The 27,536-nt window shown below is 47.5% G+C and overlaps 1 protein-coding gene across 1 annotated transcript in view; it reads left to right on the plus strand.

The window, feature by feature from the left end:
* The window catches only part of SLC4A1AP (solute carrier family 4 member 1 adaptor protein), a 119,138-nt gene that overhangs the window by 23,151 nt on the left and 68,451 nt on the right, over positions 1–27,536 (plus strand). The window contains exons 3-4 of the mRNA XM_078647497.1: positions 11,887–12,018; positions 25,161–25,221. Of these exons, the coding sequence (XP_078503623.1) occupies positions 11,887–12,018; positions 25,161–25,221 (193 nt within the window). The remainder of the gene's footprint in view (positions 1–11,886; positions 12,019–25,160; positions 25,222–27,536) is intronic.

A 27,536-nucleotide genomic window follows, 5' to 3' on the forward strand; every position in this document is an offset into this window, starting at 1 on the left:
GAGATACTGGTGGCCACAAATGAGAAGACAAACCAGGAACTATGTTCTAGAATGTGAAATATGTCAAAAAATTAAAGTATCAACAGTGAGACGACCAGCACAGACGCCCCTTTTAATCTCGGATAAACCATTAGCCTGTGTTTACCTGGACCACTGTGGTCCCTTACAAAGGGATGGTAACTATAAATATATCTTGGTCGCAGTGGATTCATGCACGAGATTCATATGGATGTGGCCCCAGCGAACGGCTGACGCCAGAACTGTTATAAAAGATTTGCGAGTCTTTATCGGCACATACGCAATTGGCATGCTGCATTCGGACCAGGGTCCTGCTTTTAGCTCTAGAGCTTATAAGGAGGCCATGGTCAGCATGGGCGTTACATTGCGGTATTCTTGTCCATTTAATCCCGAGGGAAACAGAATTGTTGAAAGAAAAAACCGTGACATAAAGCAATCTATAACAGCAAAGGTATTAGGTTCGGGAGCTGGGTGGGTCAAACATCTAATAAGTGTCCAACGTAGTCTAAACAACTTGCCAAGAAATTCTCTGAGGGGATTCAGTCCGTACGAATTACTGTTTGGAACTAGGATGCTAGTCTTAGATCTTGACAGTCAGACTTCAGTGGTAAAAGAAAAAAGCTTTGATATCAAAGATCGTTTGGCTATTTTACAGGACTTAAACGAAACAAGAAAAGACCTGAGCAACATAAAGTTGAAACAGCAGCCAACAACCACTGAAGAACCACCACCTGTCCCAGCAAGACCTGTCTGGATTCCAAAAGTCGGGGATCTAGTCAGAGAAAAGATCGCGGTAAAGAAGGAATTTGGGCCTTCTTACAGAAAAGCAGTTCCTGTCTTGTCCATCAACGGGACAAGATCAGTTGTACTACCGCCGCTTGCTGGTAAAAAGGAGAACTGAGTTGTATCCATCGACCTGGTAAAACCACAATCATGTGGCCGATAACAAACAGTAGGCCAAGTGGACTCCCGATAAGTAGTAGAACACCAAGGTTTGCTACAAGTACAGAGGTGCTAACTAAAAGGCTAATCACATTCGAAACGCCTACAGAACAACGACAAGGACTATGCAACAATGCAATGGAACTCACACCTCTGAAAACCCAAATAAAAACATTTAGTAGAGACACACCAACCTACAATGAAGTAACAAATGAATATGCTGAAGCTGCAAGAAACAGTAATCCTGAAGCAATTGGAACAATAGACAGAACGGCATCCGGCTACTTCATCAACTTTGAAGATTCTTCTGAAGATCTAAGTGAATCAAAGACACAGCCATCAACAAAAACTTTTAAAGATAAAGCTAAGGAACTTTTGAAACAGCTGAAAGAAACCTATCTGATTTCTCCGTGGATTGAATTTTGGGTGTCATTTGGTGTATTTATCCTGATACTTTGGCTCATCATGATACTATGTTTGGGACGCTTCATTGAGGGAAAATATGCTAAAATGGACACAGCAAGCCAGAAAATCAACTTGATCCTCAAGCCACACACGTCTTCACACGTCAAGAAAAGAGAACTTTCTTCAGTCAATTTCACAGCCAATCCTATACCGGGTGGGGTAGCATGGCACAATACTGACTATGAAATTTATGGTCCGGTAGAGATCCTCAAATATCCACACCAAATCAAGATCTCGTTGAGTGACTTTATAAAACCAAACTCATTTGCTGATGATTGGGACTTTGAAAGTATTAATAACATGATGTCTGATCTAGTGATGTCTGCTAAATTTACCAAACATGATTATTTGCAGGGTTCGTCTGATTATGATAGTATGTACTGCTACAACCACTATGGTAACCATTTTTTACATAAATCAGCACAACCTAGAAATGTTTTAAATTATAATCAATGGGAACATTGTGCAACCCCTCAAAAAGGAAGCTCAAGAACCGTTTATGACAAATATTCATATTTTTCAGGGTTCAACACAAGTAATGCTGAAACATTTTATTTCAAATTGTCAAATAAGACAGGAACAAAAACCATGCTTACAAACACAAAATTGATATATTCGGACTCATTTTTTGAACAAATGAATACATTTGGTTTTGATTATTGGGACAAAAATGTTGAAGTAAAAAGTGTTTGGGGTACAAAAGAATGGCAAGTACAAGGTATAGAATCATTGTTTAGAGCCTGCATGATCCCAGAACAAATTATATTCTTGAATGAAACTATTCAACAAACTACCTGTCTTGGATTAGCCAAAATCAAAGACTTAAATAAACCGTCTATTCCAAAACCAACAATGAACAGCAATAACTCTGCGATGAAGAGATAGACGTAAACTATGTATTAAACCAAAACAGAACAAATCCTGATTGGAAACAATGGTTAATCTGGCCCACAGATACTAATAACTGTCAAGACAGATTCCTGAACAAAACACAGGGGTTCACATTGACCAGGCCAGACCCTAGATATTCCCAAAGACAACACCCAGGGATAATCACCACCTACAGTGTGGACAAACTATGCCTTCATTGGCTAAAAACTTCCACACTGACAGAAATTAAGCAACACCTAACTTTACTTACTGATGGTGCTGACTTGCGTGATTTCATTATGGGACCACGCAAACAGCGTCAAAAACGCTTCATAGCAGCCTCTATATATGCAGCTTACAACGAGGCCTGGAAGATAACTCAAATTGAGACAGCAGAAAGTATACGGGAAATTGACCGTATTAATTTGGAAAAATCGCTTTCTGTAGTGGACAATGGGTTAATGACTCTGTCCTCCAGAATCTTTTCATTGGACAGCATTGTGTCATCAGCAATCGACATAATATCGCAAGACTTACTGTTGTTACAACACGGTCAGTCTCAATTGCGTTCTATTGTACAGCTTGGCTGGACGTTACAAAACCTGCGTTCAGGCTATGTGCCTTGGCGTTTAATCAACACAACGTCACTATTCACTATCTTTAACCTTACTGATAAACAGATCAGTATGGCACAAAAGGGTGCTGATTATACAATCCTGAGCATTGAGAAACTCGAGAGATTACCATTGACAATGTCAGAACGACCTGTCATTGAATGGATAATACATGGGATAATTAATATTCCGATATCTACTTTCAGGTTTCAATACTGCCAAAAATATATACAGGCTGGCATGTACGAAAAATTGGGAAAAGGGTACATTAAGACAACATGGAACTTGCCCTATTCACATGCATGTGTCAGTAATAAAGGACAGAAAGTGTTTCTTAGTGGCAATAATTGTGCGATGTCACTAAGCGGTACACTTCTGTGTAATGGAATTAGTTTGCATGGAGCCTGTGAAGGGAACTCAAATAACCTTTCATGTCACCAGCTAGGCACACCTGCAACAGAGATAGAACCATTCTTTAAAAGACTCTATAACGGGAGTTACATTCTAATTGTGGATCGCAGATGTTGTAGTCTACTGCCCGGGGTTCCTTATCTCGTTAGTACGACTGCGAAGGTCATGTGCTGTGGACGCTTATTGTTCCCCAGCTCCTTTCCAGTCAGGGAGGCAAGGGCATGGCCTCACTTGAAAATTACTTCTATTCGAGTTGATACTTTAAGCAGAATGAAAACAGTGCTTCTTCAGACGCCGACCAGGCTCACGTCATCAAAAGAAACGTATGATCTCCTAGTCGCAAGGACGACTGCAGAGATTCACTCATTGTTATCAACTAATTCCCCCATACATTTCGCAGAAATCCTGAATGAAATCTTAAATATTTCTGATACCAGTGGAGTCTCAAATGTATTTAAGACAGTATTTTCGATGGCATTAACACCATTCAAAGCCATACTGGGTATTTTTCCAGACTTCGTCCATTTGATTTTTGGAGGAGTTCCCCTCATTTTGGGACTAATTGCAGGAATCCTATTCTTAGTCCTTATATTTCGTTATGGCAAACCATGTCACAGACAAAACACCTGCGACAAGGGAAGAAACAATCCGAGCCATTGGATACCGGGACCGGATATCAAAAATCCTGGGACTAACCCGGCTTAGAGACCTGAACATGACTTGGTTTCTTTAATTTCGGCCGATATGGCAAAGATGTGTTTTACCTGTATTAAGGTGCATGCTGTGCGGAGAAGAATGCGTGTTGGACACCTGTCTGACGCTACAATCGGATGCGCCAATGGATGCAGAAACATTGTTGGGTCCGGTAAAGGCTCATGCATTGTGCTGCCCTCAACGGCTGCCAATCCTGATGACGGCATTCGTGGAAACTTCACCACTACGATTAAGGGGTAGTGAAGATCAAGATGAAAGCAGCATCGATCAGGTACAACCTTCTGTCAGCAATACTAATCAAAACGTCAATGGAGACAATCATGCACATGAATGCATGGTTACATCCTTTTCCGAGTTAGTGGAACTCTCACAGGAAGCTGTTGACAGCTTTTTCAGCAGTCTCAATGATATGATGTTCTCACCAGAGCAGAAATAACGACTCTTGAGCAAGCTAGCACACGGCGTTCCCGACACCTTGAATTTGGCCTTTCAACTTTAATGATAAAGTAGCAAGATCGACTTTTCCTCCAGTTCACGGACAGCAATTTTTTAGCAGCCCCAAAATATTTTTGTTAAATTTTACGGGACACTTTTCTTCTGCTTAAAGTAAGAACTATTCTTAGAGAACTAATTTCTATTTTTAGAAACTTCATAGACATTAGCTGCCCGCTGGTATGTTTATAAATATTTTTGAACTGTGATGAAGTGGTCTCGAACTTTTCTTCTGTATTAAGAGCCATTTCATGTGTAATTCTAATATTCAATTACTAATAATGTATACATATGCGTGATTATTTTAGCATTATTCTACTGCTTCAGTGCATATAGTACATATGACTATTTTTTTCCCCGTATGTTACATAATTTAAAAATGCATTATGTGTATTTTGGGGTGGTAAGGTATACACGATACTCTACAGTATGTTTTACTATGCCTAGATTCGTAAATATGGCCATAGTTAGCGTGGAGTGGGTGTGATGTATTCCTATAGGTTCTGTATCGATCCCCCTATTCCTGACCCTATTCTGGTTAACGAGTTAACTAGCAGCCATCCCATGATGCAGAAACCGTTATCTGATTACGCCAGACCACGGCACAGGAGCGCGTTATCTGATTAGGTCATAACGCTTGCCATCTAATTAGGCAAGCAATATTCCTCCAGCCCCTGATAAGGCATACGGAGTTCTCAAAACAAATCAAACCCATGACAACCTGGGAAAAACCCTGCGGCCATTGTTTTGATTTCACCGAGAACTTCAGTAAAAGAATGCGCTAACGAGCAGCTCGTATGACATCCTTATTGACGTATCTATGTCCATCCTTACGTCAATCTCGGCACCTTACAGGTATAAATATTACCGATATTGCCTTAAGCAAACACACGCGGTGGTGACGAGACCGGAGCAGCGAGACTTGCCGAAGCCCAGCAGAGAGCGAAGCCCACTAGCTGCCCCGCCTTCCTGACGCGCTGAGAACGAGACGCTGCCTTTCTCCTGCCGAGAAATCCAGCTCCGGCGCTTCCGAGCAGCCCTTGCAGGCAGCCTGGAATATCGAGACCAAAGATGAGAGATACCATCCCTCAATCATCCTTCATTCAAGGTACGGAACTGAATAACCCCTTGCAGAGAATTCTTGAATCAGTCACTTGGCAAAACAAACTTAACTTAGACTGCTACTTTCTATCCCCGCCCACGTATTAGGCTTAGGTCAGGTACACTGGGGTAGGCGTGGTTAGAAGCACCAGTTGAGTACGATTAGTCAAATGTTTATATGTATGTATCTATTTTATCCATTTTAAACCACCATATGGCTTAGAAACCATATAAATGTTTTTACAGTATTATTTTATACTTCTGCTTTTATTGTATGCACTTTACTTAACCATAAGTATTGCAATAATATTGATTCATTTCTCTTGTACGAGAAAAGAGACTGATCAATAAATAACATCTTTTATTGAACACGCCCGTCTCTTCTTTTTCTCTACAATCTGGTGAAACTAAGAATGCACGTACTGACTGAGTAAAATAAGTTGTCTTTTGTTTTCACACGACTCTAGAGATACACTCTTGATTAGGGGAGAGCAAAGTTGTCATGTTCTATGGTTGTCAGAAACTAAATCCCTTCTTGTCTATCCAGGGAGGTTCAACTCCTCCTTGTCTATTCGAGAAAGTTTCTAGTGAACTCTGAGCTAGCTGGCAAACCCAAAACTTTAAGTCTAATATCGACAGTAGAAGACCTAGTTAACGTCTGGTCTAGGTCTATACTATTGGAGGTATTATTCCAATGCGCAGAGCCTATTGGGATAATAGGAACTACACTACAACCCATGATGTCTATCTGCTTATCCGCTGTCTAGTAATTCACAACATACAGCTTGGAAAGTCACTCTTTAGAAGCACACTTTTCATTATTTTACTGCTTTTAAAAATAAACACAGACAGGAAACATATTGTTTTCTATCTGTATTTATCTGTAAAAAACTGGGAGCCTTGCATATAATCTACCTACCCAGTATCTGTGTGAGAGATGTCGCCAGCCCACACTCATCTGTGATTAATGCAGTTGAAGGCTTTGAATCCCATGCCAGGATCAAGCACTGTTACATTCCAGCATTACAACAATTAAAGGCCAATTCATGGCATACATTAATTTAATGGGAGAAACTGTCAGCCTTCCTGGTAGGTCAGAGGAATCTGAAGAGGTGATGAAGAGCAACGTTGAGGATTGATTCAGGTGGGATCTGAAGTCAGTATGGAGTTTGATATAGTTACAGTGGGTGGGCATCCTTTTTCCTTCTAACCATGCCATCATATTTAACTCATGTTGTCCTATGCCAGAACTAGCCCTTAGGTTAATGGTCTAGTTGTTGCAGATAGTCTAGGAGGCACACAGCCAAACAAACTATATATCTCTGGTAGAGGTCCCTACCAGGAGTCTGAGCCCAGTCCAACAAGGGGCAGCCAGGATCCTGCACCAGGAGAGCAAGAGTCCCCAAGGAAGGAGGTGATGTACAGCAAACAACCTGGTGTAGGAGCACTTAACACATGAAACAGTATTCTTAATGCCAGTGCTTACCATAAGGTCAGTAGATCCATTGAAAACAATAGCAGAAAAAGACAAGTTACTTTATTATGTATGAGATCAAAGTAGGGTTGCTCAATGAAATGTTTTGGCAAAAATCAAACACTGCATATCACAACAACATCCTCATACAGATCATCAGATGTGGTGATGGTTTGAGCCTTGCTTTGCAGCGACTGGACCTGGACACCTCACAGTTGTTGCGTCCTCCCAAAATCCTCTCTATATCAGATCATTTTAGTGTAAAATGTGAGGCCATCTGTCCAATGACTAAAGCATAGCTGAAAGTGGATCATGGGACAGCATGGTTAAAAAAAGAATAACAATTTTGGAATAGCCAAGTCACATCTGACACCTCAATCAATCAATCAATCATTGCATTTTTAAAGCGTGCTACAATCCCGTGAGGGTCTCAAGGTGCTGGGGGGGGGGCTGCTACTGATCGAAGAGCCAGGTCTTGAGAAGTCTTCTGAAGGCCAGCAGGTCCAGGGTCTGTCGTATGGAGAGCGTTCCAGGCCTTGGCGACGAGGTAGGAGAAGGATTTGCAGCCGGCGGTGGTTTTTCGGATACGAGGAACTGTGGCAAGGGCGAGGTTGGCAGAGCGGAGGCTGCGGGTGGGGGTGTGGAAGCTGAGGCAGTCGTTGAGGTATGTTGGTCCGGTGTTGTGTAGTGCTTTGTGTGCGTGGATGAGGAGTTTGAAGGTGATCCTCTTGTTGACGGGGAGCCAATGTAGGCCTCTGAGGTGGGGTGTGATGTGGCTGCGTCGGGGGACGTCGAGGATCAGTCATGCCGAGGCGTTCTGGATTCGTTGTAGTCGTCTCAGGAGCTTGATTGTTGTTCCTGAGTAGAGGGTATTCCCGTAGTCGAGTCTGCTGGCAATGAGGGCCTGGGTGACGGTTTTTCTCGTGTCGGGAGGGATCCATTTGAAGATCCTGCGGAGCATTCGGAGGGTGTTGAAGCAGGACGCGGAGACGGCGTTGAGTTGGTTGGTCATGGATAGGGCGGAGTCGAGGATGAACCCCAGGTTGCGTGCGTGGTCGGTGGGTTCCGGGGCTGTGCCTAGCGATGTGGGCCACCAGGAGTCGTCCCAGGCTGATGGGGTGGGTCCGAGGATAAGGACCTCCGCCTTGTCTGAATTTAGCTTCAGTCTGCTGTCCTTCATCCAGTCGGTGACGGCCTTCATTCCCCTGTGGAGGTTGGCTTTGGCGGTGTGGGGGTCTTCGGTGAGGGATATGATCAGCTGGGTGTCGTCGGCGTAGGAGATGATGTTGAGGTTATGTTGACGTGCGACGTGGGCGAGCGGTGCCATGTAGATGTTGAACAGCGCGAGCTCAGGGAGGATCCCTGTGGGACGCCGCAGATGATCTCGTGGTTTTTGAGCGGAAGGTTGGGAGGCAGACACTCTGGGTTCTGCCGGAGAGGAAGGATGTGGTCCGGGCCAGGGCCTTGTCTTGGATTCTGGCGTCATGGAGGCGTGCTGATAGGGTGCGGTGGCAGACCGTGTCGAAGGCTGCTGATAGGTCCAGGAGGATGAGGGCGGCTGTTTCTCCTTTGTCCATCAGGATCCTGATGTCGGTGGCGGCGATGGGGGCGGTCTCGGTGCTGTGGTTGTTGTGGAAACCGGATTGGGAAGGGTCCAGGATGTTGTTGTCTTCGAGGTAGCGGGTTAGCTGTTTGTTGACAATCTTCTCTGTCACTTTTGCCGGGAACGAGAACAGGGAGATCGGCTGGAAGTTCTTGAGGTCCTTGGGGTTCGCCTTGGGTTTCTTCAGTAGGGCGTTGATCTCGGCGTGCTTCTAGCTTTCCGGGAAGGTTGCTGTGTCGAAGGAGATGTTGATTGTTTTCAGGAGGAGGGGCGCGATGGTTGTGCTGACTTTGTTGAAGACGTGGTGAGGGCAGGGGTCGGATGGGGATCCGGAGTGGATGGAGTTCATGGTTTTGATGGTGTCTTCATCGCTGACGTTGGACCAGGCTGTCAGGCGACTGGTGCGGGTGGAGTTCGCAGTGGTGGTGGTCTCGGTGGGCGGGGGTGTCGGAGTTGAAGCTGTCGTGGATGTCGGTGATCTTGCGGTGAAAGAAGGTTGCCAGGGAGTCGCACAGGTCTTGTGATGGTGGAATGTCGTTGGTGTTGGAGCTGAGGTTGGAGAGTTCTTTCACGATGCTGAAGAGCTCTTTGGTGTTGTGTGCGTTGTTGTCCAGGCGGTCCTTGAAGGCGCTCCTCTTGGCGGTCCTGATGAGTTGGTGGTGTCTGCGGGTGGCGTTCTTGTGGGCTGTGTGGCTGTCAAGTGTTCGGTCGTGAAGCCATTTCTTCTCCAGCTTCCGACAGGTGCGCTTGGAGGTCCGGAGGTCTTCGGTGTACCAGGCGGCTTTCTTGTTGGTGTAAAAATGTAAATTGATACTTGTATAGCGCACTACTCACCCGCAAGGGTCTCAAGGCGCTTGCACGAATACCGCTGTGGAACCCATCCTGGCTTTCCCTGTGAGGTGTCCACTCCTGGGCACCCCCAAGGTGGAGGCCAGGCATCCTTAGCGTTGTGGGGGCCATTGTGGAGATTAAGCATGCTATTGCCCAGAGTTGCAGAGTGGGACTCCATGATTGGAATAGGCACCGAGGCGAGAATTATCAGGTCCGTGGAATTTTGAGCCCAAGACCCGCCGAGGCGGGGAATTGAACCCTGGTCCCGGGCTAGACCTCTGCATCAGGGTCTGCCGCTGTAACCATTGAGCCACACTTCTCCACTGTGTGGTTGGTTGTGGGGATCTTTAGAGGGGTGAGGGTGTTTGCGCAGTCATTGATCTACTGTTTGAGGTTGGTGGCGGCGGTGTCGGGGTCGATGGGGTCGGCGGGTGGTCTCAGGGCGAGGGTGGTAGTCAGTTGGTCCTTGGTGAACTTGCCCCAGCAGCGGCGTGGCAACTGTTGGGTGCGGTGGTGGGTTTCCTGAAGGTGAAGTGGACGCATCTGTGGTCGGTCCAGTGGGGTTCGGTGGTGTGGTTGAAGGAGACGTGGGGGCGTGCGGAGACGATGGGGTCCAGCGTGTGTCCAGCGGCGTGGGTGGGTGTCGTCACGAGCTGTTTGAGTCTGAGGTTGGCGAGATTGTCGATCAGGGCGGTGGAGTTGGCGTCGTTGTTGTTCTCGAGGTGGAAGTTCAGGTCCCCGAGGAGGATGTAGTCCGTGGAGGCGAGGGCGTGGATGCTGACGAGATCGGCGATGGTGTCGCTGAACTTTGGTTGTGGTCCGGGTGGTCTGTAGACAAGTGTTCCTCTGAGGGTCGTGTTGGGGTCGGTGTGGATCTGGAAGTGCATGTGCTCGGCAGTGGTGAGGGTGTCGTCGGTGTTGGTCGAGACTCTGAGGGTGTCCTTGTGTGATGGGGATTCCCCCTCCAACTCCATTGGTGCGGTCTCTGCGGGAGATCTTGTAGCCCTGTGGGATGGCTATGGCGATGTCTGGTGCTGAGGTGGTGTTCAGCCAGGTCTCCATCAGGAAGGCGACGTCGGGGGCGGTAGAGTCTAGGAGGTCCCAAAGTTCGATGGCGTGCTTGCGAGCAGAGCGGGTGTTGAGGAGGATGCAGCGGAGGTGGTTGGGTTCTCTGGTTGGGGGTTTGGCGGGCTGGATGCTGGTGAATCTGCAGTTCTGGCAGGTGAAAGGCCCTTGGGTGTGCTTCGGGTTGGCCTGGTGGCAGGGGTGGTGTCGTCCGGGGTTGAGTGCGTGGAGGGTGCTGGAGTCGTAGTGCAGTCTAGCGTTGCGGGGTCCAGGGGTTCTGGTGCTGGGCGCGGACGGGCGCAGACAGGCTTGCCTTAGGCACGCCCGCTGCGCGCGTCCGTTGTGCTTCCGAGCGGCGTCCTCCATAAGAGGCCAAGTAGGAGGGAGGAGCAGCTGGGAGGCGGGAGCGGGGTGGCCAATGGGCCAGGGGATGGGACCCAGAGGGCAAAAAGGGGGCGTGCCGCAGGGGAGCAGCGGCGGGGAGCGGGGGGGGCACAGAGGGTAAGGGGCGCAAGGAAGAGACTCAAAAATAAAAACAGAAAAATAAAATGCCAAGACGAGAATACAATTAGCAGCACAGTAAGAAAATAAGTCACCAGACCTCAGGGGCACACCAGCGGCAAACTCGCGGCAGTAGATAGGCAGAGTCACGGGCGCAAAGGAGGAGCCGTGCGGCGTGGGTGGCGACCTGACCTGAGAACAGGGTCAAGGTCGCCTCATCTCCATTGAGATGTTGCAGGGCCTGAAGGGAGCTGTGCATAGAAGAACTCTGTCACACATCACTGCACTTTCACACAAGACTACTGTACAAGAAAATTACATTTGTAAATTTGTGTTTGCTCTTTGTCCCAAGAGTTTATATTTATTTACAGTTTGTAAGTGATGGCGACTGGATGATAAACATGTATGTCTTAATATGTAAAGCCATAACATCCTAAGATGGTGTACTTTCCTTCTGTCATCCCTGTATTGCCTCACCTGTTACCCAGCTGTTTTCTTGCTCTGATAAACCTCTGTGATCTTCAAGAAATGCATTGTGTTCTTGGGCTGGAGATTAACTGTTGGTAATGACGTAACTCACAAAAATGAGACCTTGCCTTCCTGTTGTCATAGTACATTACTGTACCTTCGATTTCTTGAGAATTTGCCTTCTTGATCAGTGAGGGCAAATAAGCAAGACAGGGATTTTAGAAACTCTTAATTGTGGGCTGTGCTCCAACTAGTTAAACAGCTCTCAGTAGTTTCATGTCTCTCTGACTTCTTTTCCACGCGTTTCTGTTTTTCAGGGGATGATGCAATGGAGGAGGAAGGGGAGGAGGTGGTTGAAGAGGAACCAATTATGGAATTTCAAGAAGAGCGCGAGGCCTACTATGTCAAAGATCCCAAGAAAGCCCTGCAAGGCTTCCTAGACCGTGAAGGTACACGCGAATGCTTCTTAAAGTGCTGCTCAAAGCTGAAAATGTTCATGTGGGGTTCGAAATGCCTCAGATGCAGTTCATTGTAGCTGAAATATTCTTGAGTGTTTTGTCAAAATCCAGAATATATACTTTCTTTCCGCAGTGCAGGCAGCTGTACTGGTAAAGGTCATTTGCCTGTAATTCAGTTCTTCATACCTTCCCAGAAAACCTACTCCTCATCTGAACAATCTCTCTTCTGTGTATACTACCTGAAGGAATTACTTACTCATCCTCACTTCTTCTTTGAATGCTGTCTCAAATAATGCAGTTTAGAGGTCTCCCCCTCAGGACTCTTTATTTTATAGAAGTGGCTGTGGATGTTTTGCGCGGGTTCCTTTGGTCTAATACAGCTTGTGCAGGAACACATGTGGCACGAGCGACATCTCAAGGGGGCATTCCCTCATTTGCATGAGACGTACAGACTGTGGAGAAGTGGTGCGCAGCCCCGAGGACACCCCCCTGCAGACGCGTGTAGTCACTCAGTGCAACCAACTGCAGGGAGATCTATACCCCCCATTTAAATGGAGAATTTGATGCCACCTCCACAGTGAAAGGCAGACCAGCGGTCTCCCTTTTACTGATGTGCTGCCTCTAGGGCAGACACGAGTTTGCAGATGCGCTGAGGACCGGTAGTTCCTTGTGATACAGCGCACTGACTTGGTGTGCCCCCAGCACACCCAGGTAAAGTTGCACAGCAGTGCACCCTCTGTGGAATATAGGCTCAGTAGTCCAACCATGTGCTAGTTGACCTCTTTCAACAAATACAGTCAGTGTTCAGCACTGACCGACGGCTTCAGACCGGTGGGCTGACAAGTGCTCAAGGTACAGCCACTTACCAAAAGGGAGTGCAAAGAGGAAATAACGTTTGATCTGCATAAAAGAAGTCAGCAAAGCTAGCGGAATCTCCTCCTGCTCGGCACCCAACATCACCAATATCCCTTCTCTCCTAGGCCTTTGTTTAAAATAGCGGCTCACGGAACGATGAATATGTAGTTCTACTCCGCCCACTTAAAAATAGATATGTAATTTTAAACCTATTTTATGTGTACCCTCTCATAAAGGCTACATTGGCTTAGTGCTGGGCTTATTGCATAGTTTGTACTTGGAATGGCTCAGCTGATGAGGTGCTTCTTGAGACCTCACACATACTGCTTTAAAGGCTCATTGAATGAGTGCCTACTTGCTCACAAGGTATGCATTGAGCTCCTCCAATGACCTGCTGCTTAAGAGTGCACACAGTGTGCTGAAAACGACCTGTGTTTGCTCATGTGTTGTTGACAGTTTCTATTGTCTGTAAAATGAAGTGTTAGTGTTATCCAGCGATAACAGGGCACTAAATAGCTTCACAGAGAAGACCTTTTACAGAGAGTGGATGAGAGGGTCTGACCGTTGTACTTTATCAAGATCTAGCAAGACCTTTTACAGCTCCACAAGTCAATATTTAGGACACTCATGAAACATGTTATTGAGCTTTGGGACACAAGTAGAGATGGTAGAAAACGTGGCCACAATGGAATACATAAACAAAGTTGATTGTGTAAGGCAATCCAGCTACATGAGGTTTCTCTCTTTTGATAACAGAGCAGAATGATACCTGAGCAGCATGTTTAGGGATCTAAAGAGTCATAAAACATTTTGGGTGAAAGAACTGTTCAGTGTCGGAACAAAGTGAAAATATTTGGGCATCCAGCGACTGAAGGGATTGCTTTGCAGTGACAATCCAACAGACGGGATAATAAACCCCTTTGCAACAAAAGTCCTAACCACACACCCGTGTTTTTAAAATCTAGTTTCTGCATTCCCAGAGATGCCTGATATGGGTGGGTACTAAACACTTGCGGGAAATGTTACATTTCTGATACTATATTTGGTATCCATACATAAATATTTAGGCCCATATGTAGAAAGCTATTTAGCATTTCTTAACGAACCAAATCACCATTTTGGGCCGTAAAGAAATGGTAAATAGACGTACCTTATGTACAAAAGGTAGAAACGTGTTTGCAAAATGCAATTTCTACCCAATAGAAATCGCATTTTGCGAGTTCCCAAATAGGAAAATGGGGATTTCCTATTTGCAATTTCCTATCTGCATGCAAGTAGCATTTCCTAAATGCGAAATGGCATTTAGGAAATGCTGTTACCGCCTAATCCAATGCAATGGTAACCAGATGCAATTTAAATTTTTTTACCCAAAATTCATTTTTTGCAGTGCCATAGAGCGTGCACTTGCCCCAAGGGCATTGGAGCACTTTACACGAGCACCATTTCCCCCCCTTACATTTAAGAGGGGGCCTTAGGTCCATAGGTACGAATGATTTTAAAGTTCCAAATTTGCGATTTCCTGTTAGGAAATCACAAATTTAGAAATGCCTAAGTCGCATAGGTATGAATGGTTTGCCATTTCTAAATTTGCGATTTCCTAATACTGAATGCGACTCCATAGGAATCGCTATTAGGAAATCACAAATTTCGTACATTCCAATTTTCACTTCCTAAATAGCGATTTCTTAGGATTCGCTATTGAGGAAATGCAAAATGAGATTTTCGCACTTAAGGGCCTAAGTGTTCTTTTGGACCCAGATTAGCTAAGGGGTGAGTTAATAAATCGTTTCGTTAGAAGGTAGAGGCCCACAAAGAGGTCTGTTTTTTTAAAGAGCAGTTGTAATGTGTTCTACCGCAAAGACAAATGCAGTTTGCACAAAGTAACGCAGGCAGCGCATTAATATATTGTCCTTTCTTGACTGTGGACTCAATGCCCAATAGGTCAAACAAGTCCCATTAAACAATGGTGGAATTACTGACCTCATCAGAATTGGAGTGAGAGTCTGCAAGGTTTTAGGTTAGTGCTGAGGCACTGTGCACCTGTATGATGTTCTGGAAAAGAATGTATTCACTATGGTCTTTCTGAATGGTTTCCGGTCCTCAGACGACTTATCTTGGGAGTTTCAACTCAGCACTGTTCATGACAATGTGAACTGCAGAAATACAGCGTGTAAGGATTAAGGATATGCAGAAGCAAACAGAAAGGAAAAAATTACTTGTATGCAGTTTATAGGAATGTGTACACATTACTCCTGGAAGTTGTAGAGGGAGGGAATGGAGATGTGACCGCTGGAGACAATAAGACTCTCATAGCAGCGAAAGACAGCACCTAAAAAGGGGTGAGTGATTTGATAAAGCAGAAAAGTACCTAAGACTAATTGGGAAGTATCACCACAAGCCATCAAGTCCTTAAGCTGTATAGTCCGTGAACCAGATACTACCTTATAGGAAATATATTCCCAATTAATTATGAGTTGTGGTATCAGAGTGCACCATAGCATGTATTCCTGAAACATGGCCTGCCAACAGTGCGTATATGCAGTATGTCAACCACTGTTTTATTGGAGGTAAAGGTCAAGAATGTCTCAAACCATCAACTACAATATGGCCAGATTAGAGGTTTTAAATGGGATATTCTGATAGAGTGCAAGGGCCAGGCCCTCTCAGCCACTCTGCGCAGCATTACCGGAGTCTACATAGGAGATCTCTGATGTCCTGTATTTAGTCTGAGAAAGAAAACAATAAATAACGAAAACAGGAAATGACAACTCTTTACTCATGATAAACATTAACTAATATAGCATTAAGCCCATTGCCAAGAGCTACAACAGTCAAGGCGGTGCCTCTAATGAAGGTGATGCTCTTCAATACCGGTTGTGCCCTAGACAATGAGCGATCACAGTATGTTAGTACTTGTCTGCAGTTGATCTGCTTGTGCTCATGAACAGTCCATAAAACCTGAAACATAGGAGTTCATAATCCAAGGAAAGAAATGGATTTTGGTAAAAAAAAATGTGAGGGGTAAATTCTTACCCCCACAGACTAACACTATTTTCAGAGTAATTTTCCAAGTTTAAGGACTTCTCAAAAATATTTTGTGGACATTTTTAAGCCTAAATGTATTTTGTATAACATTATGGTTTGTGCTTTTTGACATTGATGGGAGGATAACATTTGATATGTGGTTGACCTGTTACTCCTAATTTGCATTTTCATCCTTTTTGAAATCACATTTGATAGTTTAAAAGTGGGATGTTTTTCCATATTTTCCTGTTATGTCTTGAGACAAACTCTAAGCATCTTTATTTTGAAATTTGATAGTAACCTAAGCAAGACAAATGGAGACCTAGTTTGTTTTGATACATCAGGTTGATTTCATGAATGAGTAGATGGACCACCACATGGTTCCCTACCTAGACTGATGGATTATAGGCTTCCTTGCTTGCTGCAACGTCACCCAGCACTCCCACTGCCCACGACAGCCTTATTTTCGGCTGTTGGATTCCTGCCCTTTTTTTTACTCTTTTCAACTTACGCGACATTTATAATGGGACGTTTCCTCTGTTCGGACGTACTATAGATTAACTTTTGCAAGATTTGTGGCTGAGCCTCATCGCAATACAACATGGTGGTGCTTGACATCCTTAGTGTGGGTTGCGCCTTTTAGACTTCATTCTGGTCAAGGTCTAGATACAGACGGCTTTAACTTTGGATACAATATAAACACCGGATGGGTAACAGCCTAATACCAAGGAAGCCTATGATTCATCAGCCTTGGGATGTGTTTTATTTTTTTTTAACATATTTTATTCGTCAATTAGCAGTTACAGCGCAGGGCTCTGTGCTCCAGAGACATGTGCCAAATCAGACATATGTAAACACGAAAGCAATGAACATGCTTATATGTAAGCTCAAGGTGCATAACAAAAGGCATGTTGAATGGTAAAGATCCCCCCTAACTCCCACCCTCCCTCTCCCCACTCCCCTGAGATCGCACTGCATCCGCTTAATCCTGCCCACAGTCTAAATAAACAAACAAGGAATCCCACCCTGGTAACATGCACCCCCACGACCCCCCCCCCTCTCCGCACCTGGACAGAGCCAGCAACTACTCCAGTGGATGAGTCTCCGCCTTTGCTGGCGGCTCTAACCATAAGGCCCGATAGTCCGCCCATCGTTTCCAAATCTTATAGTGCTTGCGTGGGCATCCCCTGGCCACAAAGATGGGCTGCTCCAACCCCATACAAAAATCGACGTCATTCTTCCATGCAGCCACTGAGAGGGCCCGTGTCGCCTTCCACTTCTTAACAATATCTCGTTTTGCCCGTGTAAGCCCCAATAACATGAGATGTCGTTTGTAGACATTGCCCCCTATCCCTTCCATGACGTGAAGTAGGGCCAGCTGTCGTGTTGGGGGGAGTCCCAACCTCAGCACCTCCGAGAGGCATGCAAAGACCCCTCTCCAAAAACGATCTAAGGACGTACACTGCCAAACAGTATGAAGGAAAGTGCCCTCCCGACCACAGCGAAGACACTCCGGGGAAGGAATCCGACCCGCCCGCCACAGTCGCGTTCTAGTAAAATAGACCCTGTGGAGATACTTAAACTGAACAAGATGAAGTCGCATCGATTTTGCCGCACCGCCAGTGCCTCCATCCAGTCCTCCTCTAGGGCACCCACATCAGCCTCCCAGTCTCCTAGACGCTTTTGTAGTGTGGAGGAACAGTGAGTTACCAGGGATTGGTATATCCGGGGGATCTTATTTTCTTGTAGGTGCCCCATAAAGACTTTCGCCTCCAGTGGACTAAATTCAGGGAGAGACTCCAAACCCTCCAAGCAGGGCATGGCGAAACTGGAGGTACCGAAAAAATTGACTGTGGCATACGGAATTCCCTCTGGAGGTCCTGGAAGGGCTTGAGTGTCGTGCCCCTCATAACATCTCCCAGGGTTGGAATGCCAATGTCGTCCCATCCCCGGAAACCCTGTAGGGCCGCCAGTTGAGGCAGGCGCCCATTGTTCCACAGAGGGGCCCCGATTCAGGGTATTCCACCAACGCATACGCTGCAGGGCCTGCATCCAAATCTGGAACACCACCCGTGTGACCGAAGGCAGCGCACCCCGCAACGGCGCAGAGTATAAGAGTGTGTATAAGGAGTGGCGCCCCATGAGTTGTCGTTCCAGTGCATACGCCGTGTCTCCCCTATCCCCATACCACCACTCATTAAGAACCAGCAGCTGCGAAGCCTGGTAGTACGAAAGGATGTCCGCAATAAGTGGACAGAAAGCATGTGCGCAGTGCCACGCGCACCCTACCCCCCTCCCACAAAAATTGCCCGAGCACAGGATTCACCAGCCGGAACCATCTAGGCGGGATCGGGTACGGGTGATACTGTAGCTGATAGAGGAGCCGGGGAAGCACTACCATCTTGAATATTGCCGATCTGCCAAACAGAGTCAGAGGCATACGGGACCAGGATTTAAGGTCTGACCGAACTCGCTCCCACACTGGAGCCACATTCCGTTCCCAGGAGATAGCCGAAATATCTTTAAGGAACACCCCCAGGTATTTCAAGCCCCCCACTGCCAACTGGACCGAGGACACCCATGCACCCACTCTTGTTCGATCTCCCAGGGCCCACATCGTGGATTTGCGAGGATTCATATACAAACCCAGCGTCTCTCCAAAGATCTTCATGATGCGCAGAAGCCGCGGCCCGTCCTATCCATAGCTGTAAGAAAAAAATGGACATCATCCGCATATAGCGCGATTCGGTCGGACAGACCCGGGGCCCATTCAAATCCCCGAACCTGCGCATCGATGCGTACCTACGCCGCCAACGGCTCCATGGCTAGGGCAAAGAGGTATGGAGACAGGGGGCACCCCTACCTTGTGCCCTGTCCTATGGAGAAAGTGGAGGAGGACGCGCCAGCCACCAGAACCGACGCCGTTGGCTCCGTGTAGAGGAGCATTATGTAAGAGAGGAAGCGGGGGCCAAGATTGAGTAGCAGAGCGAAGAGGTGAACCCAGCTTAGGGAATCAAACGCCCTATCCATGTCTGCCAAGAGAAGCGCCGTTGGCTCTCCCGTCTGCCGTATGGCCACCACCGCCACGTGTGCCCTCCTTATGTTGTGCCTGGAGTCCTCTGGGGCATAAACCCTGCCTGGTCCAGGTACAAGAGCAGAGATGTGGGACAGAAGATGATTGGCCAATGCCTTCGCCAGGATTTCGGCCTCCACGTTAAAGAGGGAAATGGGGCGATACGAGGCATGTTGTTCTAGGGGTCAGCCGGGCTTATGGAACACCACTACCTCCGCATGCCTCCCATCTGGAGGGAGTAGGCCCTTTCCCCGGCCCTCCTCCACTACCGCCCGGTAATAGGGGCTAGCTGCACATTGTAGCGACGGAAGAATTCGCTAGGAAACCCATTTGGTCCAGGTGCCTTACCAGGATTAAGCTCACCCAGGGCCGCATCTAGCTCCTCATCCGTCAAGGGGACCTCCAACTGGTCCCACACCTCATCCGGCACTGTTTTGGGGGGCAGGTCTGCAATGAACTTATCGATGGTGGATTCTGACAAACATTCCCGGGCCGAAGACGGCTGAAATGCCAGAAACCGGTCCCCGGAAGCTTGTTTCCTTCCCAGTGTAAGAATTGGCTTTTGTAGTCTGGTCTGCCCTGTTCCCATGATGCACTGGGCCAGGGACAGACTAATTTGCATACAGCCAGGTTCTGAAACTGGGATGGTGCAATGAGCTAAAAAACGGTGTTGGATTTAGCCCTGATCTCTTGACTGGGTGAGAGTATTCTGCTTAATTCAGAGACTCTGTCCATCACCACCCCTTGTTGTAAATAAACATTCACGGGGGGCATAGAGCTCCGCATAGTATGCAGCGAAACTCTCCGCTATGGCGGAGGGGTCAGTACTCGGCGTCCCCGCCGAGTCCAGAATTCCCGGTAGGGCCTGGGCGTGGAAGGCACCCTGACAGAGTCGGTGCAACATCTTGCTAGTCTTGTCCCCCCATTGGTATACCCTGCTGCGTGTCGCCAGCCAGACCTGGCGCGCCTAGTCCAGCAATAGGGCGGCACAGGTCTGTTGTGCAAAAAGCAATTGCCGCACGTGCTAATCCCTCCCTGCCTCCCGACATCGGCGCTCGGGTGCCTCCACGTCCCGCCTATGCGCGAGTCAGTTCCTCCCTATGCTTCCTGCGGGCCGCAGCGCACCAGGATATGTCAACCCCGAGCAAGGTAGGCTTCATCGCCTCCCACAACGTCGCAGCGCCAGAAACAGACCCCTCATTAGCCGACAGGTACTGGGCAATTGCTACACTCATATGCGTCCCATACTCTGCGTTCTACAAGTGCCAAACTGATAAAGGCCACCGAAAACAGTTGTTTCCCTCTGCCTATATTTATTTATTATTTATTTATTTTGAAAGTTTTATATAGCGCGAACAAGATCTTTGCAGATATCAGAGCGCTTTACAGACGAAAGGAACAACGTGTGAGTAAAATAGCAATTGGGGTGGGGAAGATACATGTGGGAGCATAGTCAGCCAGATACATCAATAATGATACAGGTGCAAAATAATTGATAGCGTAAACACTCAGGCAGGTCAATAACATGCGTCATACAAAAATACAAAAAAAGATTAGTAAAACTGAATGGTGCACCGTCTGTGAATATCGTCCCCAGTAATAATTCAAGTGTATTTAGCCATGAGGATAGCCTTTACTTCTTTCTTAAAAAGCATGGTAGAGGAGATGAGTCTGATTTCAGGGGGGAGTGAGTTCCAGATCCTGGGTGCCATTCCTGAGAAGGAGCGTTTATACGTTTTTTCCTTGCGGAATCTTTGGGGCTTTAGCAGAAGGTTGTTTGTGCCTCTGGTGTTCCTAGAGCCTCCGGAAATCGTCAGCTTTTGGGCGAGGTATCCGGGTGAGCTCAGATGAACAGCCTTGTGCGTGATGCAGGCGATTTTCAGATGAATTCTGGCTTCAAAAGGCAGCCAGTTCAGGGCTCTCAGGTCAGGGGAAATGTGTGAGTGCTTTCGAGAGGCTGCGAGGCAAAATCTCCACCGACTGCCACCCGAGGAACAAAGAAGTAGTCAATTCTGGATAGTGAGTTATGGACCGCCAAGAGGTATGTGAACCCCCCCCGATCACCATGCATATGTCTCCATACATCAATCCAGTCCAATCCTGTCACTAACGAATGCAGTTTCATGGGAATACCACCCCCGGGGCTACCCCAAACTCTGGTCCTATCTTTGGCCAAATCCATTTCATCATTCCCGTCCCCACCCACCACGGATAACCCATCTGGTATGTCGGCCCACAAGGAATGCAGTTTCTATACCAGTCTCCATTGTAGGAGGGGTGCATATACACTGCCCAATGTCAAGGGCTCCTCCCCGATCCTGTCCCGGATAAATAGATAGCGCCCGTGCATTTCAGTCCACTGTTGTAGGTGTACATAGGGGACCTTACGGTGTACTAGGATCGCTACTTCCCGCGAACCCCTTGTAATCCTGCTGGAATCCATAGCATTGCAAGCAAAGGGCCTTCGTGCCTAAAAGATGCGTTCCATGCAACATAAGAACATCAGTCGTAGCCCTCTTTGCCTGGTGGAGTATTGCCCCACGTTTGATTTTATCCAGAGCCCCACGCACATTCCAGCTGATAACGCGGAGACTGCCCGGGATTTTCCGGCTATCATCTGGCACTCGAGCAATGAGGGGATGTATGCTCTTGCAGAGCGGATAGTGAACTGTGGTAGTGCATGTGCAGAGAACAACAAGCAACTAGCGGAATTGCGATCTGGAACCTAAAACAACCCCCACCCAAAAAACACCCCACCCCATACCTCAAAAACACTGAATTATCTGTCGCGGCACGGCTGGTCCCCAAGCCCCAACGGGGGGATGAAGACCGCCCCAAACAATGGATCCCCAACTCACAGCCCATGTCCTCTGGGCTTGTCTCCGATTGACCAATGCGGTGTTGGCGGAGAGACCAGCCCACATCGTGACTCCCCCTAGTAATAGCTACCACGGCTGCACAGCACCCGATTGACTTCGTACATTAGGGTTTAAAAGTCAGTCGCCCTGAGGTAGAGCCCCCTCGAGAGGAGGCGCTGCAGGACTGGGAGTGTCGCCGGGATCTGGATCATCTACTGCTCTTCTGTTGTTGACCCCGAGGGCCCCCCTGTGCCACCTCACTCGATGAGGAAATAGACTCCCTTCCAGGTGGCATATGTGGCCTAACCCGCACCATCTCGTGCATCCATTTGAATACGTCCTCTGGGGTGTCGAAGAAGTGGGTGCGGGAGCGAAATACCACCCGCAGGCGAGCCGGAAATAATAGGGCTTATGGAAGCTTAAGGTCTCTCAGGCGGGCCTTCGCCACCGTGAATGACTGGCGCTGCTGCTGGACTAGTCTCGTATAGTCAGGAAAGATAAGTATGCATGTATTATTGTATTGCAGAGGTTCCTTAGCCCTAGCTTGCTTCAGGATAGCATCCCGATCGAGGTAATTCAACAGTTTGGCAATAACCGCGGGCGAGCCACCGCCGGGGGCTTTTTCACAAGCGCCCCATGGGCCTGCTCCATGACAAAACACCGGGACATGGCCTCAGGGGGAAGCCAGCTCTCCAGCGACTGCGTAAGAAATCGTTCCATATTGCCCTCTTCGCAGCCCTCCGGAAACCCGGCAAATCGGAGGTTGTGCCATCGAGCCCTCCACCCCCGCATCTTCCACTCGAAGCGCATGACCCTTTTGGACAGTCTCCATCTTAGCAGCCTTCTGCTTTAATACAGTGACATCATCTTCCACCCCAGAGATCCGGGACGTCCGCACCAACTGCTCAAATTTTGCGTCCAACATGTCCCTGGATTGGGTGATTGCGGCCATGAGGGCTGCATTGTCTAGCATGGCTCCCGACGAGCCCCCGGAGGCCCCAGCTGCCGTCCGCAGGCCAGTGAACTTGTCAATGGAGCCCTGATTGGTCGATCCGCTGCCTCCTTTGTCCCTTGTCATGGCTGAACCGAAGACCCCACACAATCCCAGGAAGAACCGGGCAGGGCGCAGGCGTGGGAACCACCAGCTCCCACGGTCCGACCAGACCGCTGAATGGGCACCGAACAGGAGGTGTTTCAAATCCACAGGGCCAACAAGACCTCTCAGGGGCCCTACCTCACCAGGGGCTCCCGGGCACGTATGTGCGTTCTAACTGACTGCTGGGGCGAAATCCCTGTAGATGGATGGGAGAGTCCCGCACTCACCCTGACCGTGCGGTCCCACCAGGAGCAGCAACAGCAACTAGACCCAGGGGCCCGATACAGGCCCACGTGGCCCGACCGCCGGTGTCTGCGCCCCCGCGTCAACTCTGGGGGGAGAGGGGTGAGATGGGCAGATAGCCGGACAGCAGACTTCACAGCCCCCCCCCCCCCCTCGCGGCACGACTGCACCGCCTGGTCCTCCACTACCACATCAAATACAGGAGGGGGAAGCTCCAGGGGAAGCAAGCCAGCCATCCACAATCCAGGCGGCCGCCAACGCGGGCATCCCGACGACCCGATATGGGGGAGGGACAGAGGATGATCGCAAATCACCAGGGCTCTACCCCGGCTGCCCGAGTCCGCCGCCGATTTCCCCCACCGAGCCACCGGGAAGATGAGGGAGCCCCATAGGCATCAAGCCAGCCCCACGCGGCCCGACAGACCGCCTTTGTGGGATCCGCAAGGGCCTGGAATAGTTCAGAGAGGGGGGAGAGAAGAACAGATGGCAGACCTCCCAGCCACCTCCCCCGCGGTCTGGTTGCACCGCCGATCCTCCGTGCAATGCCAGGAAAACAAACAGGGGGGCCGCACCGTAGATTTCGAGCCTGGGGACCCTTTCAGTAACCTCCAGCGCCGCCGACCGCCCTCACCGCCAGGGGGCCCAATCGCGGACCGCGGCCCTCACCTGCGCGGCCCGATCCGGCCGCCGGGTCTCCTCCGCAGATTGTGTCCCGGGCCAAGCTGTAGAACAGCGGAGCAGCGCTCAGCACCCACGCCGGCTATCCAAGCCTTCCACCGACACCAGGGTTCTCCGAACCTGTCGATATGCCGATGGGCAGTCCCAATGCGCCGCACTCCCTCCAGCCGCCTCCGGTGGCCCGAAGCGCGACTCCCCGGCTCCACCACTGGTAGTCAGGCCTCACTCCATGCGCAGTCTGATCGCACCGCCAAGGATCATGGTAGGCTCCTCAAAACCACTCAGGACGAAAATAGGGGCAAAGTAGTGCTGCTGGGCCGCCTCGATGGGGTCTCAAAAGTTGAGGGAGTCAGGATGACGACTGGTATACGGTGGGCTGGACGAAGCTCACTTAGCACATGTCCGCCATGTTGGCTTGCCAAGCCATGCCCCCCCAGCCTTGGGATGTGTTTGACCCATCCAACATTTAGTGCCCTGAAGAAGTCTTGCACTAGAAGGAAACGCGTCAGCTGTACTGTATGTAGAGTCATAAAAGTTTGACTCCATTTTTCATCTACTGCAAATGGAATAAAAAGAAAGAAAATAAAGAACATCTTTACTGGATATGGACTTTATAACTGTTCTTCTTGTTTAAGTTCTGATGTGTGGTGCACCTGTGCTTGTGTTTTGAATTGTTAGGTTCCTGAGGGAACAAGCATTGTGACGGTGGGTGCAATTCAGTGTGCACACAGACCCCAGCTAGTATAGATGGGATAAGATTGATGGAGGGATAACAGGTTAGGTGCTGGTAGTCAGAAGGTTCCACTGTCAGGTTCATACGTTTATAGACTGATGGATCATTCAATTGACAGATGCTCTTGGGCGCATGTATGAATGAATGGATGTAAGTGGACAGATTAACGCAGTCATATGGTTGGGTGGATGGGTGAATCCTTAGTAGATGTATAGGTGCATGGTTGTGGGTGGCTGGTGGAATTTGCTCCTGTGTTTTTGCATGGATGCTGTTAGGTACTGTTGTCTGTCTGCAAATGTGCTGTCTGTAACCTCACCTTTCCTGTCACTCCCATAAACATAGAAATGATATGAGGCATTCTTGTGTTGCTTGCAGGTACACTAGTTGCCTAGGTCTTGGGGATTAATTGGAGTCGCCGTTGGTGTTCTCTGCAGACACTCAGAAGAGGACAATTGTGTGCCTATGGTGAAAAGACAGCTAGTGGGACACATTGTAAACTGCATTTTCATAAGCTGAAACCTGGTGAATTGTGTATAAATTGAAATTAATGGACCTTCTCTTTCTCCAATGCAGGCGAAGAGTTAGAGTGTGAATTTGATGACAAAGGACACAACAGCTGGCTGTGCAGGATCAGGTATGCAGCTCTGTAATATTGGAGTTTTTTCCTCTGGGAGACAGAGCAGCCTAGATATACTGTTAGCCCCTTATTATGGCCTGGAAGGATGCTGAAGTCCCTTTCTTGCCCTTCATCGCATTGCCTTAATTGTCCTATCCACCAAAAAGCAAATATTTTGCAAAATTGGGATTTCCTTCCTGTTTTCCCATTTTATATTAGGTGTTTCATCCCCTTTCAGAAATGGCTCAGGTGGTTGTAAATTATGAATGTTGCTGTGTGCCATGTTTCCAATTTACAGTTCCCAGAACTATCCTTTTTTTTTTCCTCTTTAAATGTCTGTTAATTTTGCCTTAAATTCACTTTTTTCCTTGTTAATTACTGTAAAGGATACTTTTTTTTTCTTTTGTTTACGCTGTTTGTTAGCGTTGCACGCTATTGGTGATGCGTGTTAGTCTAGTTGTTCTTACTCTCGAAATGTCGCCCAGCGCGATGACGTCATGCGCTCTGAAGCACAGTTCGCATTCTCCTTATGTAGCTCCCTCAGATTTATCCTCACAAAATTGTTCGTTTGAAGTGAGTGTTCTTCGTTTACACTAACTAAAGATATTTTTACTTACAGTTTCCTTAAATCGAATGTTATTATAATTTTCTTCGACGTAGTACTTGTTCCGCTCAATGTCTCAGCCAGTAGTTACGTTTCTTTTTCCTTTTTTTTTACTTAAATGCTTACGCCTAATGAGATTCTGGCACCTGAATATTTGTGATCTGTTACTTGCGTTCCATTAGTCACCGTCCACCTGTTCCAAGTTGTTTGTTTTTGCTTTTATTCACCTTTTGCTTTACATTCTCCTTTAACTACCGAAACTTCTGATAACCAATTAAATTCTCTTTCAAAGGATAGGCCAAATTTAAATTGCTTGGTTACATGTATCTCCTTTTGTTTTATTTTATTTTAAATTCTTGTACTATTCCCTTTTACAAAGAAGTTTGACACTCATGTACTTGTTTTCAGAAATTCCTACCGTTTTATTCACCTTGTAACTTCAGTTCACCTTTTACTCATTTATTTATCTCATTTCATCTTTATACACACTACTGGTGCCTTTAGGGTATTAACTTCCCTTCAAAATTAACACACGCATTTAATTTGCTTCACTACGCGGTGTCTTCCTCACTCAAAATGGCCCCTTGACGCCAGTACGTTATGACGTTTGCTCTTGGCTGCACGCTGAAGATCTGAGGAGAATCTCACTTCAAACGCTTAATGCGCTGCTTCACATCAATTTCAAAATGCGGTTTCAGAGAATTACTTCGCTCCCTGCCCCGCTCACTTCTCCTCCTCCCAGCGACCAAGGCTCACCACATAAGCCTAGCGCAGATTCCAGTGTTCAGCAACTTCGGGTTCCTTATCATCACGTTTCCTTTCCTCACGATCACCCAAAGTCCAATCTTTATTCACCGGTCACGCTTCTTATGCTACGCATCCAAGGCTCACTTTATCAACTTCACTCAGATGTTCCAGATAAAGTACTGCAGGTTATCATTTATTTCTTTTCATCACTCAAATTAGCCACAGGTTCAATCTGTACTTGCCGAGAACACGGAGACTGTACAGTTTCCTCAACTCACTGTTACTTTGTGTATTGCAATACACATTTCACGATGCCGTTGCGCCTCTTCCTCTTCACCTTTAAATAATTCCTCAGGTTGTGGGTTCTCCGGTGTGCCGTCCTCGTCGCCAAATTTGTTAAGAAAGACACTTAATTAACTTGAAGATGTATCTTTATTTTCTGTCATACGACACACCGGTTAGGGAGAGCGCTCCGGTCACCAGCTCACAATAATGGTCAGCTCAACTGTCAACCAACTGTCAGATCGCACTCTGACGTAACGCATGCAAATGCGGGGAGTCGCGCGGCAGGGACAGGGGCATGCAGGGGACAAACGCAAACGGGGAAAGTACCAGCGTAACAGTAAGTAACGTTTTCCTTGTTGGACGTGCTATGTCATTTCAGAATGAGTTAAAATCTACACAAAGGCCAATTAGATGTACAGGTGTAAACCATGGGTGGAACAATGCCAGTCCTCTTTAACAGCATTCTTGAACTTGACACATAACAGCTTTGTATAAACGTGTAGAATAATTGTTTGAAAAAAATATAGATATTTGTTAGTTCTGCTTAACAAATGTACATATTACTGATAGTTACATTTTACTAAGTTTTTAACATGTATATAAGTGACTGCATAAATAAGTAAATCTTTTATCATAACTATTTATCTATAATTGCTTCACTATTGTTTTACAAAAATTATACATATGTAAATAAAAT

The sequence above is a fragment of the Lissotriton helveticus genome, chromosome 6 (assembly GCF_964261635.1).
Source record: "Lissotriton helveticus chromosome 6, aLisHel1.1, whole genome shotgun sequence".
NCBI lineage: Eukaryota > Metazoa > Chordata > Amphibia > Caudata > Salamandridae > Lissotriton > Lissotriton helveticus.